Source organism: Electrona antarctica (assembly GCF_951216825.1).
Source record: "Electrona antarctica genome assembly, chromosome: 17".
NCBI classification, from domain to species: domain Eukaryota; kingdom Metazoa; phylum Chordata; class Actinopteri; order Myctophiformes; family Myctophidae; genus Electrona; species Electrona antarctica.
Window position 1 is genome coordinate 12,501,902 of NC_136798.1, and position 20,074 is coordinate 12,521,975.

The following is a 20,074-nucleotide window of genomic DNA, read 5'->3' on the forward strand; positions in this document are numbered from 1 at the left end:
TGCTTACAGAACACAACTGATCCCATCCACAAACATGTTATAACTGTTAATAACAGCTAATACAGATAATAATACAGGTCTTAAAATTGCCAGCATACCAAATATTATTATTCACACTGAGCAGGCGTGTCCTTTATTTGAAATTATGTAAATATCTTGTTGGAAGGACATTCTTAATTGTATGCTCTCTACTTTACAAAATATCATTAGTCCCCTCCAGGAATTAAGAGAATGAAATGAATAGTAACCTCTCTGTCTCTCTATAAAAGCATGGCAATATGGTACAATGTGAGTGGCATACTTGTATCCTTCTTTCCCTTTTATTCAACATGAATCTTCTGGGATCTACTCAACTGCTACAAAAAGGTTATAAATTAAGCATCACTTATCGCTTACTTATTAAAACTTTGTAGCATCTCTAAAACGGGCTAATGTTTCCGTTTGGTTGCCCTTAGCCTATAAATATTGATACAAGAGGAATAGGGAATGGGGAGATTATTCAGCAGGTTAAAGTAATGAATAATGGATTAAAGTCATGAGCTTTAATAACTTTCCAATCACTTTGGATGTTTTATATCATCTACATTCTACATGTTTAACCCTGCTAGACCCACCGTTGCAAATATACAACATATTTTAATTCATTAATTAAAGAAATGCTGTTCTTTTTTCGCCTAAACATCACCATTGATGTTCATTGCAATGCCAACTTCAAAATCTCTGGACTCAATTTTTAACCTATGAACTTCAAAATCTCTGGACTCAATTTTTAACCTATGACCTTTGACCTTTAACGCTGATAAAAGGTCTTGCAGGGTTAAGAAAAGAGCAAAAAAGAGCATAGGACACACTCTCACCTGTTTAGTGTTAATTGATTGCTGAGCGTCAATTCCCAGCTGCGTCAGCTCCTGTAGTTTCTCCTCTACATGGGTAGGAACTGCCACTTTTCTACTGCTATATCTCTGCTTCTCTCTACAACCCAAAGCATCTACCACCCTCAGTATGCACTGCACTTCCTCATATACAATCTTCATTCTCCTCACTTCCTCTTGCACCTTCTCAAGTTTGACCTCTGACAGGGTCAAAGGCTCCCCCAATTTGTCCTTCATGTTCCCCCACCACTGAAATGCTTTCTCAAGCTCAATCTTAAAATCCTCGTTCTTTCTGACATGCCTTTCACTTTCTCTGATACAGCTTATCACGTCCGACCGCAGAGATTGCAATGTTTCCTGCCGCGTGGTCAGTTCATGGATGGCAGCTGGGTCAATGTGCAGACCGAGGTCTCCAGTTTTTTGTTTACATTCTTCTACTTGTGAGCTTATACTCTCCAGACATTCAAGTTGTAAATAAAGACCTGTGACTTTATCTGTGACACTCAAGCTGGGCTTTGACTTGAGTTCTACTAGCTTCTCTTTCACAGTCTTTAACTCTGACCCCAGCTTAGTTGTCACTGTGCCGTACTCAAGCAACGTTTTCAAAGAATTGTCAAAGCATTGAATTTTTCCATCAATTTTCCTTTTCAGGCTGTCGTGGAGGCAGACCAACTGTAAAGTCTCTTCAGCTCTGCATTGTTGGCCCCTACTAATAAACCCCTCATTTTTCCCCTTGAGTTCTCTCACAGCAGGGCAAAGGTGCGACAGGCTTCCATTTAAATTTCTGTATTCGTTATTTAGATGAACAGCCTCCTCTTCACTAACACCGATAGTCTTCTGCTCCAGATTGTCATACTGCTCCTGTAGCTCCTCCAGTGCATTACGGGTGATATCAAAGAAAGTGCTGAACTCTTTTCTCTCTAGGATTACCTGCTGGACTCTGTCTCTCTTCTCTTTGGCTAGAGCCAAGATGGTGTTGTACTGCTGAGGCAGGGCGTTGAGCCTCTCATCCAGGTAGCAGTGGTCGATCTCGTTCAGAGTCGGGAGGATCTCCTGACCGATTCTTTGGACGATGAGTAGGAGGTTCTCGTATTCCGAAGCTTGTTCCAGAACATTTTGGTACTTGGACAACTGTGTTTGTAATTCTGAATCGTCCTCAGTGTTGGTTAAATCGATTTCAGAGAAGGTAACAGCGTCTGCCCGTCTCAGCCAATGGCATGTCTTGTCCAGGTCAACATGGAAGTACTTCCTAGAGGTCAAGGCTTTGTCTAAGTCGGCCAGACGCCGGGTGGTTCTCTGAAGAGCCATCTCAAAGGCTGCCTGCAGCTCTTCCAGTCTAGCCAGGGTCTCTGATCTCTCTTTGTCAGAGGCATCTCTCTCCAGCTCTCGTCCCTGTGCCCACAGAGAAGCCAGCTCCCCTTGGTATGCCCTTAGGCCACTCTGGACACCGCGACAAGAAGCAACCTGCTTGGTTAGGTCTTCAGGGAGAAGTGCTATGTGGTCGTCTACTAGAGCCTTCCTCTCCTGCTCCTGAACCCAGGACAGCGCCCTCCCCAGGCCGTGGAGGAACTGTGTTCTCTCTGTGAAGGCCTAGAGAACAATAAAAGTATCACACAGTAATAATAACCTTAGACCTTCATCATGTACAAACACAGGCCTACAGTATATTGTTTTTAATTTGTTTCCAAGCATGCAAAGTCTGTCTACCTTACTGAGGTACTTCCTCCTTTGCGTCACTCTGGATCCCAGGGCCTCCACCTCAGTCTGGGCTTGTTCAACCAGCTCCTGCAGGCACCTCTTCTCACTCAGCCCCAGCCTGGAGGCCACCGCCTGGGCCTCGCTCACCGCCTGGCCCAGCAGATGCTGCCGCGCCTCCAGCTCCACACACACACTCAAGTGGTCGAACAGGAAGCTCTGGGCCAGGTCTGGAGGAGGGCTTGATTTTAGGGCAGAGGTAAAGGCAGGCCGCTGCTCCTCCACCCACTCCCGGGCGTCCCTCAGCTGGTTCTCCACACGCGCCAGGTCCTCCAGGGTCTGAGCAGAGTCCTGGATCTTCTGCTGAATCAAGCCGTCCAACTGTGCCCATCGCTGCTCCAAGTGCCCCACCTGGGAGAAAGACAGGAAGGCAAACACAAATCTGTCTTTGTACTGTGTGGCTGAACACTAGTTGAAGAGCTATAGGAAAAAAAACAGGTGATCAGTGGAGATCCTGGGATAGTACTATCCTTCCTATCCTATATTGAAATTAACTACTGGGAGTACCACCAGTGAACCACTAAGACTCAGCCATACTATTCATTTTTGACCCAAAGTACACAAAGGGTCAGTGTGAATGGCACTATGTCAGAGAGCAGAACCCTGAGTACTGGAGCACCTCAGGGCTGCGTGAGCTCACCTGTCCTTTTTACTCTGTACACAAATGAGTGTAGAAGTGGCAACCCGAATAATTACATCATTCAATTCTCGGATGATACTGCCATCTTAGCCCTTCTGGATAAGGATAGGGATTTAGCTGACTACTTTTTAGAGGTACAGAGCTTTGTAAAGTGATGTGATGACAACCACCTTGTTCTTAATGTTACGAAGACACAGATGGTGTTTGACCCCAAGAGTATTGGTGATCACAGGCCTATGGTCATTCATGACTCAACCATCTCAAACGGTCTCCTCATACAAATGCTTGGGCATCTGGATTGACAATAACTTGGAACACACATGTAGACAGTCTCTGTAGTAAACTACAGCAAAGACTGCACTTCCTCACTGTCTCAGTGTTCATGGTGTTGACCAAAAATGGGGTACACACATTGCTCAGCCAATCAAATCATCGCTATGGGGTACACAGAAACACACAACGCTGGGCATAGGAGCGCCCCTCAAAAATGACTCCTGGATTATACCTGTCTGACTGCTGTGTAGGGCATGTCTGTCTGCTGTGTAGTGCCTGTCTGTCTGCCTGTATGTCTGCTGTGTAGAGCCTGTCTGCCTGTCTGCTGTGTAGAGCCTGTCTGCCTGTCTGCTGTGTAGAGCCTGCCTGTCTGCTGTGTAGAGCCTGCCTGTCTGCTGTGTAGAGCTTGTCTGTCAACAAGCCATTAGCTTTGTAGATTGGTCAAACCTCGCATGACGTTTGTGCCACTGAACCGATATAAATGCTAGAGCACGCAATAAGACACAATTCTGTTACAAAGTGAGTCTTGAAGAATCTAAGTTAAACCCTGTCGGATCTGTTGTGACAAATGTTATGCTGGACGCTACATCTGAATGGAGGACCTAATGGACGTGGTCATGCTGCCGTTGCCGTGGGAGACAACGTCTACTCATTTGGAGGGGTCAGGAATAACAAGGCTGATCAGATTGATGTGCATGTCTTCAACACAGTGACTTTACGCTGGAGGAAGTTGACCCCAGTGACAAGAGGAGAATGTCACCTTGAGATTCCGTCCAATCGGCGCTACCACACAGCTGTGCTGATAGAAGATGTCTACATCTGGGGAGGTTATAAATATGACACAATGAAGTACTGCAACGTGCTTTATGCATTTGATGTCGACACCCACAGATGGTTCAAGACCAAGGTTTCTGGAACTGTTCCAGAAGGGAGGGAAGACCACTCAGCCTGTGTTTTGGGGAAGGTTATGTTTATCCATGGAGGATACAAACAACAGACTGTATACTATAATGACAACCCGCTGATTACATGGACTAATGACATATACAAGTTGGACACCACCACAATGGTCTGGACTTTAATTAACACCAGAGGCACTCCACCACATAGTTTCACCTGTCCCACTGCCACCATCATTGGGACAAAGATGTTTGTAGTCGGGAGGTGCCGGGACAACGTCAGAGTGTTTGACACAGAGACCAACCTCTGGCTGAGGTTGGTCTCTTCTGCACAGCTTATTCCACAAGGAGTCTGGGGGCAATCAGTCTTTACCTACAATGGAGAGCTGTACGGATTTACACATAACAATAAGGTCAATTATATGTGGAAATTCAACTCAAAGACATTCACCTGGAAGAAGGTTGGGTCCAAAGAGAAAGGCAGGATGCATATGATGTGCTGTTGCATTGTTGTGGGAGATCGTATCATCCTCTTTGGAGGGATAGACACACCTGATGACCTGTACATGTTAGACTTAAGTCCTAGTCTCAAGACGTTATGCAAGCTAGCGGTTATTCAGTATGATCTGGACCAATCAGAACTCCCACACAACATCAGGTGGGAACTGGAATCCACGACTAACAACGGCAACAAATAAAAACTAAACTAAGTCGGGATCCAATGAGGGTGTGGCCTCATTTGGATCTCAGACGGTGAACTCTCCTCTGGCCACCGTAACGTTGGGGGCCCAAATAAAAGATATAAGGATTGCCTAAAGAAATCCCTCCGTGCATATCACATTGGTCAACACCAATCGCGAGACTTGCCCTCATACCGCCATGTGGCCGTGTCTGCCTTTGAGAGACACCGACCGCCGAAAAGAAGAAAAGAGAAGAAAAAGAAAGAAATTAAATGCAGCACAAACATCAGAGCACTCGTTTCCCTGCAGCGGTTGTGGCCGAGTTTGCTGGTCAAAAGCTGGCCCTGCCAGTCACCAACGTGGCTGCAGCAGACGTGGACATACACCTCCCTAGATCTTCATTCGCGAAGCAAAGCCATGATGATCTATGACATAATGACTCCATATTTGGGCATGGTTTCATTGTAATATCGAAGTTAAATTATAAAACATCACACTCGTGTGAAGTGAGGGGTGGTCTTATCATCATACATCATTATACATCCTCATACATCATATTCCGTGCTCAGCCAATCAAATCATCACAAAAGTAATTCCCGCCAATCACTTTTGGCGTCTTACCTTTCCGGCCCTCACTTTTATCTTCAATATGTACTTTGCTCAGCCAATCAAATCATCGCTATGGGGTGATCAGCCAATCACAAGTCAATGTTTGTGTTCACACAAACCCGGAAAGCTGGGCGTAGGAGGGGCTTGCGCCCCTCGAAAATCACACTAGTGTGAACTGTGAAGTGAGGGGCGCCCACTGTGGCTGCCACATGACGTCACTGCTTAAATCAAACACTAAAAGTCCATAGACTCGACTACCACATGACGTTATAAGTGTTAGTCCTGTTTCCCATTCCCAGCTTTCCGTGTTTGTGTATGTAAACACAAACATTGTCTTGTGATTGGCTGATCACCCCATAGCGATGATTTGATTGGCTGAGCAAAATACATAATGAAGATAAAAGCGAGGGCAGAAAAGTGAAGAGGAAAAGTGAGGACGCAAATTGTGATTGGCCAGAATGAGATGATGTATGATGATAAGAGCACCCCTCACTGATTTCTATTTCCTCAAGCCAGACTCAAAAAGAGGGCAAGATCTGGGCATTCGGGGAAAATGGGAGGAAAAAGTATAGGTAAAAATAATTTGTTGAAACACATGGCTAGTTCAAGTAAAATAAATAATTGTGAAAACATGTTTCAACTAAACATGGGGTCTCAGAGATTTAATGCCATTAAATGGGGGTCCGTAGACTAATGCATGTAAAACTAGGGGTCCTTGAAATTAAACGGGTTGAGAATCACTGCTAGAGCCGTAAAACTCTTCTCTTATGGGGGTGACAGGCATGACTGGCATTATCTTTTCAAAGGGGGGTCCGCGGGCTAATTAGTGTCACTTTGGGGGTCCTTAATGTTTGGGAACCACTGCTATAAACGGTAGTTGAAGAGCTGAGTCCCACCTGTTGCTTGACCAGCTCCTTGTCCAGCAGGCTGAGTCGGGGCAGGACAGCCTGTCGCTGGTCCCTGAGCTCCTCTAGAGTTCCTCTCTGCTCCTCAAGGTCACTGGATAGCTTCCTCAGAGCCTCTAGATGCTCACTGGTACTCTCTGTGTCTGCCCTGGTTACATACATACAGTAAAATACACACAGGATATCAGGCGTACTACCTCCACTTTATTTGCCAAATAAATAAATAAACAAAAAAAATACTCTCCCCATGCCTTCGGCCTGGTGGAGACAATAAATCCCTATAAATAGATAGTGGTGGAACGTAACTAAGTACATTACTGAAGTAATGTTTTTTAGTTCAAATTTTTTGAGTAAAGAAAATATTGTACTTTTTACTCCTTAAACCTTAGTTACAAGTTACTTTTAATTTATTAAAAAACATGCATTAACTTATAAAGCCATAATTTATTGCAAATAATATCCAACCTACAATGAAGGCTTGCTAATTTCAAAAGATTTTGACAAATTGACAAATAATTTGTACTTTTACTTTTGTTATTTTAAGTATACTTTGATGTCAATACTTTTCTACTTTTACTCAAAAGCCGTTTCGCACACGGAGTACTTCTTCCACCTCTGTATAGATACAGTAGTAGATCCGTACCTGGCTAGGTAGTCCCACTCCCTGGACACTTGGTGGAAGAGCTCCTCCACTGCAGCCACGCTCTCCTGGTACTCCCCACTCCTCTGCATGTCGTCCCCCCGCTGGGCCTCCAGCTCCTCAGCCCTCTGGCCCAGCTCCATCCAGCTCCTCCTCAGACCTCCTATGTCCTCCAGGGCGGTGGAATCCTGGCCCTCCGTCAGCCCAGCGACAGCATCGTTCAGCTGGGCTATCTCAGACTGCCGGTCCCTGACCTGCTGAAGGAACTCCTGCAGGAGAGAGCACAGCAAGATGAGAGGAAGTATGTTATTCATACTGTAGGCTACAGTAAATATTAGCCTCTAAGAATATATATATATATATATATGTCAGGAAAGCCCCACCCGTTTTTCCAGCTGATCTCCTTCTACGTCCTCCCCTCACTCCTGAACAAGACCCAAAGATACTTAAAGGCCTTCACCTAGGGTAATGTCTTATTCCCTACTTGGACTGCACAATACATCGGTTTCCTGATGCTTAAAGGTATATTCAGTGATTTCACTTAATTCAAATATCACTTATTTTTTCTTATTTTTTGGATAATCCTCCCTACTATAAAGTGTGCTGACCATATAAGGACTTCCTCCCTGTCCCCAGTGAGCCCCTGGGGTCAAAAAACCCTAGTTTCGATTTGGGCTTTGGGTGGCAAAGCCTTCATCCAATCAGGATGAGAGGGGCCTTCCTCCAATCATGATAGAGTGGGGCGGGCCTTGGTGCACGTGCTGTTGGTGTAGAGTGTGCGCATGTGCACATCTTGTTACCGGGGCGGACCGGGGTTTTTTCCAAATCACCCAAATCACTGAATGCTCCTTTAATTATTAATGTATAATTAAATTACATTAATTTATAAAGTATTTAATTTTTTTCCATTTTTTCCAACATTAATTTGGATAATAATTTATTCAATGCTCTCACACACCCAATTTAGTTGATTTGTCTATTAATCTTACACACGATTCATGTACAATAGACAACTCATCGGCCTGCAGTACCTGTGCCTTGTCCAGCTGGTTCTGAGCGATCTTGGGCTCCAGTTCTGCAGGTCTCCTGGTGAGGTTCTGGAGCTGCTGCTCTGTCTCTCTCAGCTGGGCGTCCAGATCAGCCTTCTGTTCCTCCACGTCCCTCCAGCTGTCCGTCACCTCCTCACACACCATCATGCGCTCCTCAATCTATGCAGGAGGGAAAAGAAAGTACATTTGGATAGACTAACAGTAACATTATGCAATAAAAACTCTTAACCAATGTCTCATTTACAATGATTTAGTACTTGTGCTGTGCATTTTTGTTTATGGGTCGACAATACATGTCATGGACAAACCATAGTGTTATCCACTATTTGTACGTGTACGTGTACAAAACACTGAGTAAGCGTAGGCAATACGTCTGTCACTGAAATGACAGACGTATCCATTTGTGCCATTTCAGGGCTTTAGGAGTGGTTGTATTGAACTAACCTGTAGTTTGACCTGCTGTATAGCGCCTGCGGTCTCTCTCACCCTGGCCTCCGACAGGTCACAGGCTGAACACACAAGCTGGAAGTAGGTACTGGCCTGCTCCTGTAGAGCTCTTTCATGCTTCACCTTATAGCACACAACACACGTACAGTACACAGTGGTTCATTGGCTGGAGGGGATGGGGACGGGGTTGATACATGCCTCTGCTTTTGATAAACCCCCTCTGGTCATTCATTTTTTTTATCACAAGTAGGGATGTGTCTTATCACTGCTTCTCATCATACTGAATTAAATACATGCATTTCCTTTTGGTAGACTGTCTGATATGTTTTTTATTTATGTTAGATAATATCACAACTTTAACAAAATGAACCCTACATCTGAATCAATAAAAGCATTAACAGTATCAATGATAACTGTGCCACGGTAATGGTGCCTAGCAACAGAAACAACAAGCACTCACATACATTAGGCAACTCATTATAGCTCTTTGTATGATTATATCCTCCTCCTCATGAACAGTTCAGATATTTATATGTGTGATTGCAATGGTATAGGACCCAGTTAAGTCTTGTCATCAACTACACATATACTTCTGTATACGCAAATTGTACCAGTTCAAAGAGAAAAAACTGCTTTTCCTACTGTTGCCTATATTATGCACACCTTTCAAACACTTGTGGTATAATCATGCAGATGCAGTGATGCACCCTTAGAACTTAGAAGTAGTAGTCATCAAAGACAGCTGCTGATGTCTATTTCAAAAATATATATATTTCAGATGCTACAATCAGGCTTATATTTTCCATAAGACACACGATAATTCAAATAGTTGTCTCTAAGATACCTGCTGTAGCGCCTCCTCCAGGCTGAGAGGTGGATGTGCAGGAGGCTCAGGGTCATCCGAGAGCGAGGCCAGCCAGGTCTGACACTGCTGCAGAGTGTCCTGTACACTCACATGTCTCTGTAACTCCCGGTCTAGACTCTGGTACACCTACCAGGCACAGATGGGAGGAAAATAGGAGCACAGGTTGCATAAATTAATCACTAATCACTCACAGGATATGCTTTCACACCATTACATTTTTTTTGTCTGCCGTTTAGCAAAATGAAAATTGGATGGAATGAACAGTAGGCTGCTTAGGTTTAATGTGTTGGACTCCTTCCTTGTGCAAAATGTGATCAAGTTTAATCCTATGCCATCTGTGACACTGTTTGCTCAGTAGTTTGCATAAGAAAGCAAAATCAGCAGCAACACCGTTTTTCTTTGAACAGCAGTATACCAAAAACCGGCACCCTTTCCGAAAAAAATCATAATAATGAATTGTATTGTAATTGTACAAAACGAGGAGACGGAAATGGCATGGCAGGAACACCAAATATAAGAATAGAACTATCAGGGTGAGTGCAGAACAGGACACAAGAACAAGACACAAAAAATGATTATGATTTTCAGGAAAATGGGGGTACACGCAGACATGCAGACACACAGACACAGAAAAAGACAGAGCCAAAAATATAATCTCCTTCCGGCCTGGCGGAGATAATTAAAAAATGCACACAATCAAAATCAAATGAAACGTATTAATTACAACATTCCAGTGAATAAAGAAATACCCCTTTGATGTCATTAGACAATACAACCCCCGAGAAGTAAACCGTTATGCAAAGCTGTATTTGACAGGTGTTGAATGTGGAGGCGTCAATGCCCACCAGGGGAGAGAGAAACAGCAGGGTCTGATTGACAGTGTTAATATGAGAGCCCAAGGGGGGGTGCACGGTCAGTAACAGATATGTGTTGGCACGCGGCCTGGCGAAGTTGGCAGAGGGTATAGGAGGTTGGCAGGGTGTCCAGGAGACCGCAGGATATTAGAGCTGGGCTTAGCTGGGACTGATTTGGCAGTCGGTGCAGGATCTGGAAGCGGAGTTGTAGATCTGGCAGCACTGTATTGATACTGTAAGTATGGCTGGATCACACGCCAGTTGCCAGATTGGCTGTGAGTGGTTTTTGGTGATGGTGGCGGTGGAGGAAGTGGTGTGTTTATAGGTGAGCCACAATGACAGAGGAGAGGAGAGGAGGAGAGCGTGCCAAAATGACAGAGCGGCACTGGATTAGGGGGCTTGCCAGCCCTACTGAATAGCGGTGTGTGACCACTTTTGGCTGAGGCATGAAAAAACAGAGTTGACAGGGGACGCTTGGAGATTAATATGGTGAGGCGGAGAGAGTGGTTTTGGCTGGTACTTGTGGCTGCGTATGGCTGTTGTGGCACTGCGCTTGGCAGCCTTAATTGGTTGTGCCCTCTACACTGGCAGCGAAGGGCTGTTTTGAGAGAAGGGTTTAGGTGTCAGAATGGGTTAGGATTAAGTGGATGCCTAGGCTGGTGGAATATTAACTGCATGAATATGTAGTGTGTCTTAAATGTGTAAGGACATGCTGCTGTGTGTGTGTGTGTGTGTGTGTGTGTGTGTGTGTGTGTGTGTGTGTGTGTGTGTGTGTGTGTGTGTGTGTGTGTGTGTGTGTGTGTGTGCACGTGCTCTATGCAACTGCATATTGAGTCTCACATTATACGTAAAATCGCTTCATTACCAAATCCAAAAGTCCATGGAGTAATGACTTATACTCCAGTGTCTCCTCACTACTCACTCTTTGTGCTGTGCTGCAGATGGCAGAGTAGCTGTCTTTGGTGCCTTGCTGGTGAGCCTGGACCTGCTGTCTCAGCCTGTTCTGCACACGCTCACTGCAGCCTCCAACCAGGTCGTCTCCTCTCTCCTTGAGGCCGGACAAGCGATCCTCGAAATTAGCTATTTCTTCCATGATGGCCTGGGAGGACAAGATTGGCTGGGGTTAGTGGGAGGGTAATGGGCTGCAGTATTAGTGGATGAGAGCTGGGACTCATCTCAGATTGACATCATACAATAGACTGAATTTTAATTTCGTCTCACTCTCATTATTCAGACTGAAAGCCCCGTCCCACGGCAGCCGTTTCTGGGATGGGCGTTGCCAAAGCGGCAGTCTTCGGCGATTGGTTCGCAAAGCAGATGACGTCGTTGTCAATCATTGTGGCTAACCCGGGTGCTAACAAAACAAATGCGGTCAACGAGCGCTACTAGCATGTAAACAAACGCGGTAAAATATGTCGGATGATGATGTGTCTAAAACCTGTCGTTTCTGAAAATAAACTATTTATCATCGGGCGATTTAATAGCCAGATTGATACGGTCGCAACTCGCAAGTTACCACAGTTGGGGCAGCCATGTTTGTCGTTGGACGTCATCGAGTTGAAACGACATGGATGGCCAATCAGCTGCTGCATCAGATTTTCGATGCAGACTAACCCCGCCGTAGAAGAGCCACCAGACCTGTATTGGCACTTTGCCAGATTTTTTTTTTGAATGGCCGTGGCTAGCAATTCAGGGCTGGAGCCAGGCTAATCATACAATCAAATCAAGTGCCATTTGGTGAGCAAGCATGGGTGACCTTGAAACGGAGTCAAATAAACACAGACAATAGAAAGTGGAAGGGAATGGCTATACACTACAATACTTTTTAGATTCTGTCAAATCGATGAATGATTAAACACCACAGTACAGAAAATTACGAGTTTAAAGCAAATATATTTTAAAAGAACAGAGTTCCAAACAGTAGCTTGGACATTCAAGCCCACAGTGACAATAGCATTAGAAGAGGGTGGTCACCTTGTGTGTGGCCAGCTGTTGAGTGGCGGCCTCCAAGCCACCGCCCACAGTGGGGTCAGGAGTCACCATCCTGCTGGACATCTGGAGGAGCCAGCGTTCCACTTCCTGAAGCTCACTGTGGTACCCTTCCTGTTCCTTCACCTGGCCCTCCATATTCTCCACATGTACCTGGAGCAGCACGCACGCGCACACGCACACACACACACACACACACACACACAATATCCTTGATGATTACTACAATTAAACACATACTGTAACTAACATTGGATGAAGTCCTGACTTTTGCGTAATGTCCATCACAATTGTGTCATGCCTTTAAAGTATTAGCTCTGTTTTGGGGTAATTTTATTATTTTTTCCTACATAGGTCTGCTCTTATCACTCAGAGGCAGGCAAACTCGTGGATGCCTTCTGACTCTGCGTGTGCTAAATTCCTGGATGTCCGCTCCTCTCAAAATTAGGGAAATAGAGCATCTTAAATGCTGTGGGTTTAATACTTTGCACTCATTAACATTAACATACATTTTCTTCTAAAACAAACGTTCTTAAACAAAAGTACATACCAGATTATAACAATTGTAAAACAATAGTTGGAAAAAAAATCTAATTTCTTTGCCAATAGTGAAATTAACAACTTTATAAATACATAACTTACAGTTTGTACTGTAGTTTCTTAGAAGCTTAAATATGTATTCCTTTACTTTTGAGAGGAGTTACTATACTTAATTCCATAGAGGAACTGATCAAAGCTAAGATCATAACTAAGGGCCCTATTTCAGTAGGAAATGGTAACATTTGCAGAAAAACTAATAAATATATCCTTATAAACCTTCATCTCCTATCCTCAATCTACTGTATATTTCCTTCCATGATAAGTGACATCACTACGGGATCATGGCCCTCACATTGTTCCATGTGACATGTCCTACCTTATGATAAGTCATGTGAGCCAGTGTCCACTCCTTACCATGGCAGTGCTACAGAGTTCAGTGTAGTCGTTGTGCAGTCTGTTCATGTTATCTCTGATGGATGGGTAGTGGACCGAAGCCAGGAGAGCCTCTCCTTTCTCCACCACGGACCTTATCGCACCATCATGAGACTGAACCGTTTGAAGAAGAGCCTGAGGCATAAAGGACAAGAGAACCGATCCACAGACCAGTTATTGAACGGTCACTATAGTTGCATACAATGCATACCCTGTATATATAATTCAATATAGTTTTCAGTTAATTAACTCCAACATGCAGTAATTTGATTAATTTCATATACTCCATACAGCTATGATGAATTTGAGGTCTGGGCTAAAATAACGTCCTATAATGCAGAAGCATGTCACTGTAATTAATTGGTACCATGACCACAATTCCTCTTACACAACACTATGCACTGTACTGTACACCACTGCATATTATTCCCTTTTACATACAGGCCAGATGTGGAGGTTGAGATGAGACGTTACATATTTTGTTGCTATAGTACCTTGTACTTGGCCAGCTGGGCTCTCCTCTGGTACAGCTCAGCCTTGATCTCTGGTGGGCTGCTGAGCAGAGCCTTGGTCTCTACCAGCCACTGGGCCTGAGCCTTGTACCGGTCCTGGAACTCCTTAGCCAGCAGCACCGCCCGCTCCAGGGAGCTGTGCTCCTGCCTCAGCCCGCCAGCCAGCTCCTCCAGCTGGGCAAGCCGGGCCTCCACCTCACCGCCTAATGCCTCGGCTCCAGCCTCCTCCAGGAAACCCGCTGCTCGCTCCGCCCTCTCCCTCAGGGACTTCAGGAGGCCATGGCCCTGCTGGAGCTCAGCCTGGAGAGTCTAGGTGGAAGACAGGACTCATCATTTATAAATAGCCTACAGTACATTCACTGTGGATGCTGCTCAAGTCATCTCTGTCGCCATACATCATAGAGCATGAGCTTGAATAAGGGTGCTCTCCACTGATCACAAAATGTCAACTATAATGCTGAATTCCATTGAAGGAATCTGCTGTTCTGGGTTCTCCTAATTTTATTATAGAGGTGATGCAGTTACACAGCACCTGCCACATGACTTGCAAAAAAAGAAAAACACGTTCCTCTCTATAGTTATCCACCAACATGAAATAATTGTTTCTGTGCTTCATGCTCAACATTAGGAGACCCAGCTGTTTCGATTAGGAGTTCTACAGTACATTGCAACCAACGTAACAAGCACTCCTTTTCCCCATCCACCTCCGGCGCTGCCCCAGCCACCTGACCTGAGGCCATCCTGACAGTGAGTTTAACAGGCTTTGCACTCCAACAGGAAGGCTTTGAACCCATCCGGCAGGCCAACACCTGCATGCCGGAACCTCAATGAGACAGCAGAGGACACCGCGTGACCATGCAGCGTGTGGAGAGAGCCACAGTGAATCATTTGAAAGGAGGGCCCAATTATAAGGACCCTTAACAGGCAGTAGCAGCAGCAGGGGTTTCCAGGGCAACCCACACGCACGCACGTGCGCGCGCACGCACGCACGCACGCACGCACGCGCACACGCACACGCACACACACACACACACACACACACACACACACACACACACACACACACACTCTATAGGATACCATATAGCTTTCATCATCAGGCTATTACTTCCCTAGCAGAGAGAACCTATATACCTATACAACCCCAGGTCTCCAGCTATCGCTGTTGATAATGCAATAACAAGATCTGTGTCCCTCTATGCACGTTCATTGCTCCTGTTTCAACGAACGCTCACAGGCATGTTCAGCATGTCAATAACACCGCCATTGTGCCTGTATTATCGCTGTAATGAGACAACCAGTGTTTCAATTGCATACCCAATTGTGTTCATAAGTGAGCTCAGTGGTTCTCAAAGTGGGGTCGGGGGACCCCCAGGGGTCCTTGAGAGTTCCAGGGGAACCAAATGGACCCTTACGGGTCTGTAACTCTGAGAGTTAGAGTTATATTAAAATTGATTTTACAATATAAATGTGGGTCCCAGAAATGCCATTAAATGGGGATCTGTAGTCTTGTTATGTCAAACTGGGGGTCCTTGAAATTAAACATACAGGTTGAGAATCATTGCTAGAGCTGTACAAATCTTCTCTTATGGGGGTCCCTGGCATATCTTTTCAAATGGAGGTCCGCAGGCATGATAAGTGCTCATTTGGGGGTCCTTGACATGAAATAATTTGGGAACCACTGAGCTATAAGGCCGGCCACCAGGTACTGTACTGTTACTGTATATCGCCTTCAGTAAGATTACTGGCTCTCTATAGTCCCATCGTTTTGGAATACCTAGAAAAGCAAATATCATATTATCAAATTTGACCTAATGTGTTAACTTTCTATTTTTCTGTTGTCTGTCCTGTGTAGTACTGCAGGGGGACATTCTGTATAGTCGTGAGTTGTAAATGGTAAATGGTGCATTTATATAGCGCCTTTATCCAAGGCGCTTTACATAGATTGTGCATTACATTCACCCATTCATACACCGATTGCGGCGGAAGCCATGCAAGGTACCAACCAGCAAATCGGGAGCAATTTGGGGTTCAGTGTCTTGCCCAAGGACACTTCGACATGTAGACAGGAGGAGCCTGGATTCGAACCGCCAACCCATGGATCATTGGACGACCTGCTCTACCTCCTGAGCCACAGTCGCCCCACAGTTGTAAGTGCAGTTTGGTGATCAAGGGTTGATTTCCTGCATGTTTTATTTTCCTGTCACAGTATGTCTTGTATGTTTTCTTATGGACCCCCGGTAGACTATAAAGAAATATTGAAACGCACTAATATCTTGTTCAAGTTAAGTCGGCATGTCTGCAAGTCAGAAAGTACTTACTACAGTACCTATCGAACCACACCTTGAAGAACATCTTGAAGCGCTAAATGGTTCTTTACTTCTATCTAATGAACCTTTTGCAGTTAAATATGGTACTGTACCTTGGTTCTATGTAGCTGCCGTGAGGTTTAACTGTAGTACATGTACATAATGTACTTAGTGGAGCCACTGGACCATTAACCTACTGGAACATTGCTCTAGGAAAAAATCATTATGGTTCACTATACAGTGTAGCACGTACTGTACATGGGTTCCATAAATCGAACAACTTTATATTACTACTTAATTTTCAAATTAGAATTTCAATGGCACATCTCATACTGTAAATGCATAATAACAAAGTCTGTGAGTCAGTTCTAGAGCTCTATTTACTGAAATATATATTTTACACTGTTCATTCCCTGAACATCATTTCCTCCAATTACATCAGGGTGGAAAAGATCCTGGAGGCAGGACATTATTAATCTGACCTTCTACGGCAGTAGATTAGCCATTCAGTCATTGTCTGCCTGCTCTGATCACAAGGACTGTCCTTATTTTATTATTCTCTTTAAGTTATGATGTGTGTTTTAGCTTGAGTTTAGATTAGGGTTTGTATATTATTAATTTTAAATTGTATATTCTGTATACATACACAGTAATATATATATATATAATTTACTTTTCTCATTTCTTATGTCATGTCCCCTATTCTTTACTAAATACATCTCCTCCATTCCATTCCTCTTTGAGAACGGTGCAGAAACCCCTACTGTTTGATGACATTTATTTAACATTACAAAGATATGAACTGTGGGTAATTTCTATTTACTACTTACTTTACTTAGGCAAAGTCTGCATCAATGCCGACAAAAAGGGCTCTGCCAGAGCCCTCACTGACTTAACGATTTCAAATAGAACAGCCCTAAAGTCCTAACAGACTTCACTTGAAAGTGTGTAACTATGAGTCTGTAAGGGGGGACATTGGAACTGACAATCCAACGCCACTAGTACGGAAAGGTACACAAATGTCCCCTAAGTGGGTGTGGTTGCCTCACCATACCGTTTTACTCAAATACAATGCAAACTAGAAAAGGTGCCCTTCTGGGCACAGGTCTCCACCAGGAGGATAGGAGTGTGTGTGTCTGTGTAATGTTTGGCAAAATGTTTAGGAGTAATATAAACATGGTTTTTTGTTTGTTTGTTTGTTTGTTTCTTGCAACAATTTTCTTCATTTTGTTGAGGAAATGCAGAGCCAGATCACTCATAGCATCTCTGAGGATAGAATTCTGGATGAGCAGGACATGTGCAGCATTTTGTACAAAACTTTGGAAGGCAATCTTAGCTAATCAGTGTAGAATCTGAGAAATCCAACAGGCTCGTCTTGATCACATGACTACAGAGATCATGTGTACCGATTTGTGTGAGATTTGGATGAAATCTGTGCGACTAACAATGTGTTTTGCAGAAATCAGCCTCATGGTGGCGCTATAACCGGCAGATTTGGATGGATGCAGGGAAAATGTTTTTCCATGGCCTCAAGGGAGTGCGCATACATAAGTTGTATACAGATCGATGCAGTTATAGGTAAAAACAGGAATTGGCCTGTTATAACGCCACCGTGAGGCTGATTTGGGAAAGAAATAGTGGCATGTCGTCCTCGGCCTAGTGGAAATGTGTGTGTATAATTTCATGGAAATTGGACACTGTGTTTGTGATTTGTGGCATTTTGTTCGAAACGGACCTGCTCATCATGTGAGCTTTGGAAGCCAATCTTAGCCAATCAGGATGGAAGATGGGAAATTGTGCAGATCCGTGTTGATCACATGACTATGGAGATAGTGTATACCGAATTGTGTGATGTATGGATAAAATGTGTACGAGTTATCTACAGAAATGTGTTTTGCCTAAATCGGCCTCATGGTGGCGCTACAACAGGCCGTTGAGGAATATTTGGGGCAGAGGTTCGTCGTTGGCATCCAGGGAGTGTGTGTGCACAGTTTGGCATGGATCGGGCCAAGAGGTGCCGGAGATAAGCTGATAACGGACGGACGGAAGGACGGACGGACACACGGACGGAGTGCAAAACATACTCTCTCCCCATGCCTTCGGCCTGGTGGAGACAATTAATGAAAAAGGAAAGTCCACTACAGAGGACCAGTACCTCCAGCTGGATCTCACTATATGCTAGGATTTGACCTAGTGTTTTTGGTGCAATGTCTGTTTCTTGCTCTTTACGGTAAATTCTAGAATCTAGATCCATCAGGTGAATTGCAATGCTTTTGCCTTCATTGTAAGAGGGGGTTAGATACTTTGGCCAACCCCCCCTTTTTTATCCCACGATTTTATAAGCCATTTTTTCACCCAGTGTCAATTATCTAATGTAATCCTGTACACTCCCTCTACCAACCTGGAGAGAGCAACGGACTGACCTCATGCTTCCTTCAATACATGAGCGTCCAAGCCGCTTCATTTCACCTGACAGGGGGGAGTTTCCCCGTTTGGACGTAGCGCGTGGAAGGAACACATTATTCCAACCAGTCCCTTTCCCCTCCATCGGCCAACCCCTTTTGACTGAATATAGAGGGTGTGGAGTTCACTATTAGAAAAAAAACTCCAATTACATTAAGCACCCTTGACATTATAGTAGACATTGATCACCGTTTCCAATGTCGATATAATGATCAAGACATGGAGAATGAGCGTGGATCGTAGTGTATTGTCTGGCTGCAGTGCTAGCAGGGCCCATGTGGTGACTTCAGTCCCAGTGCAGAGAAACGGAGGCATAATTGCCAGACATGGATTACTGCAAAGCCTACAACAGATGTGTGTGTCTCTGAAAAAAAATGAATAAGTAAAAAAAATAAACTAGATAGATAAACATACATATACCACACACACACACACACACACACACACACACACACACACACACACACACACACACACACACACACACACACACACACACACACACACACACACACACACACACACACACACACACACACACACACACACACACACACACACACACACACTCTATGGGATACCATCTAGCTTTCATCATCAGGCTATTGCGTATGTGTGTATGTACTGTACATGCGCATGTGTGAGACAGAGAGAGAGAGTGACAGAGATAGAAAATAAAGAAAACAGTGTGTGTGTGTGTGTGTGTGTGTGTGTGTGTGTGTGTGTGTGTGTGTGTGTGTGTGTGTGTGTGTGTGTGTGTGTGTGTGTGCACACATACAGTATATGCACACGTGTGATATGAAGTGGTAAGGGAACCGCATCAATTACAGTGTCTGTACCAGCAGGATCCTGACAACTGGTGCTTCTTCATCCTCTAGCACACGGTGGGGGGGCTCTCCCTGCTAGCGAGCTTCCTCTAAAGCTGCAATCGCTTTGTCTTCATAAAGAGAGACGATCGATACACATAAACTCATCTCCCTCCTTCGTACACTCAATATCAACTGTGCCAAGCAAACTGTGTGGCAGAGATTTTCTATTCATTATCGCTGTGTGTGTGTGTGTGTGTGTGTGTGTGTGTGTGTGTGTGTGTGTGTGTGTGTGTGTGTGTGTGTGTGTGTGTGTGTGTGTGAGAGAGAGAGAGAGAGAGAGAGAGAGAGAGCAAGGATATTTTGCACCAAAGCCCATATTTCACACAAAGAAATTATAATTGTGACATACTGTAGCGGTATAAGTTTTATGCATGTCTAGCACACTGTCCAGATATTAAAGGTACACAAAATTGCACATGCAGATTCTGCAGCCTAAGCTCAACTGCCAAAACAAATGTGCACTCTGCTTTGA

General features: G+C 44.5%; 1 protein-coding gene across 1 annotated transcript in view; it reads right to left on the reverse strand.

Annotated features, from left to right (window-relative positions):
- The window catches only part of LOC306941336 (nesprin-1-like), a 149,346-nt gene that overhangs the window by 78,809 nt on the left and 50,463 nt on the right, over nt 1-20,074 (reverse strand). The window contains 11 exon segments of the mRNA XM_079526753.1: nt 858-2,462; nt 2,580-2,978; nt 6,625-6,781; nt 7,277-7,542; nt 8,305-8,481; nt 8,767-8,892; nt 9,614-9,760; nt 11,411-11,587; nt 12,463-12,630; nt 13,432-13,584; nt 13,944-14,270. Coding sequence (XP_079382879.1) covers nt 858-2,462; nt 2,580-2,978; nt 6,625-6,781; nt 7,277-7,542; nt 8,305-8,481; nt 8,767-8,892; nt 9,614-9,760; nt 11,411-11,587; nt 12,463-12,630; nt 13,432-13,584; nt 13,944-14,270 — 3,702 coding nt within the window.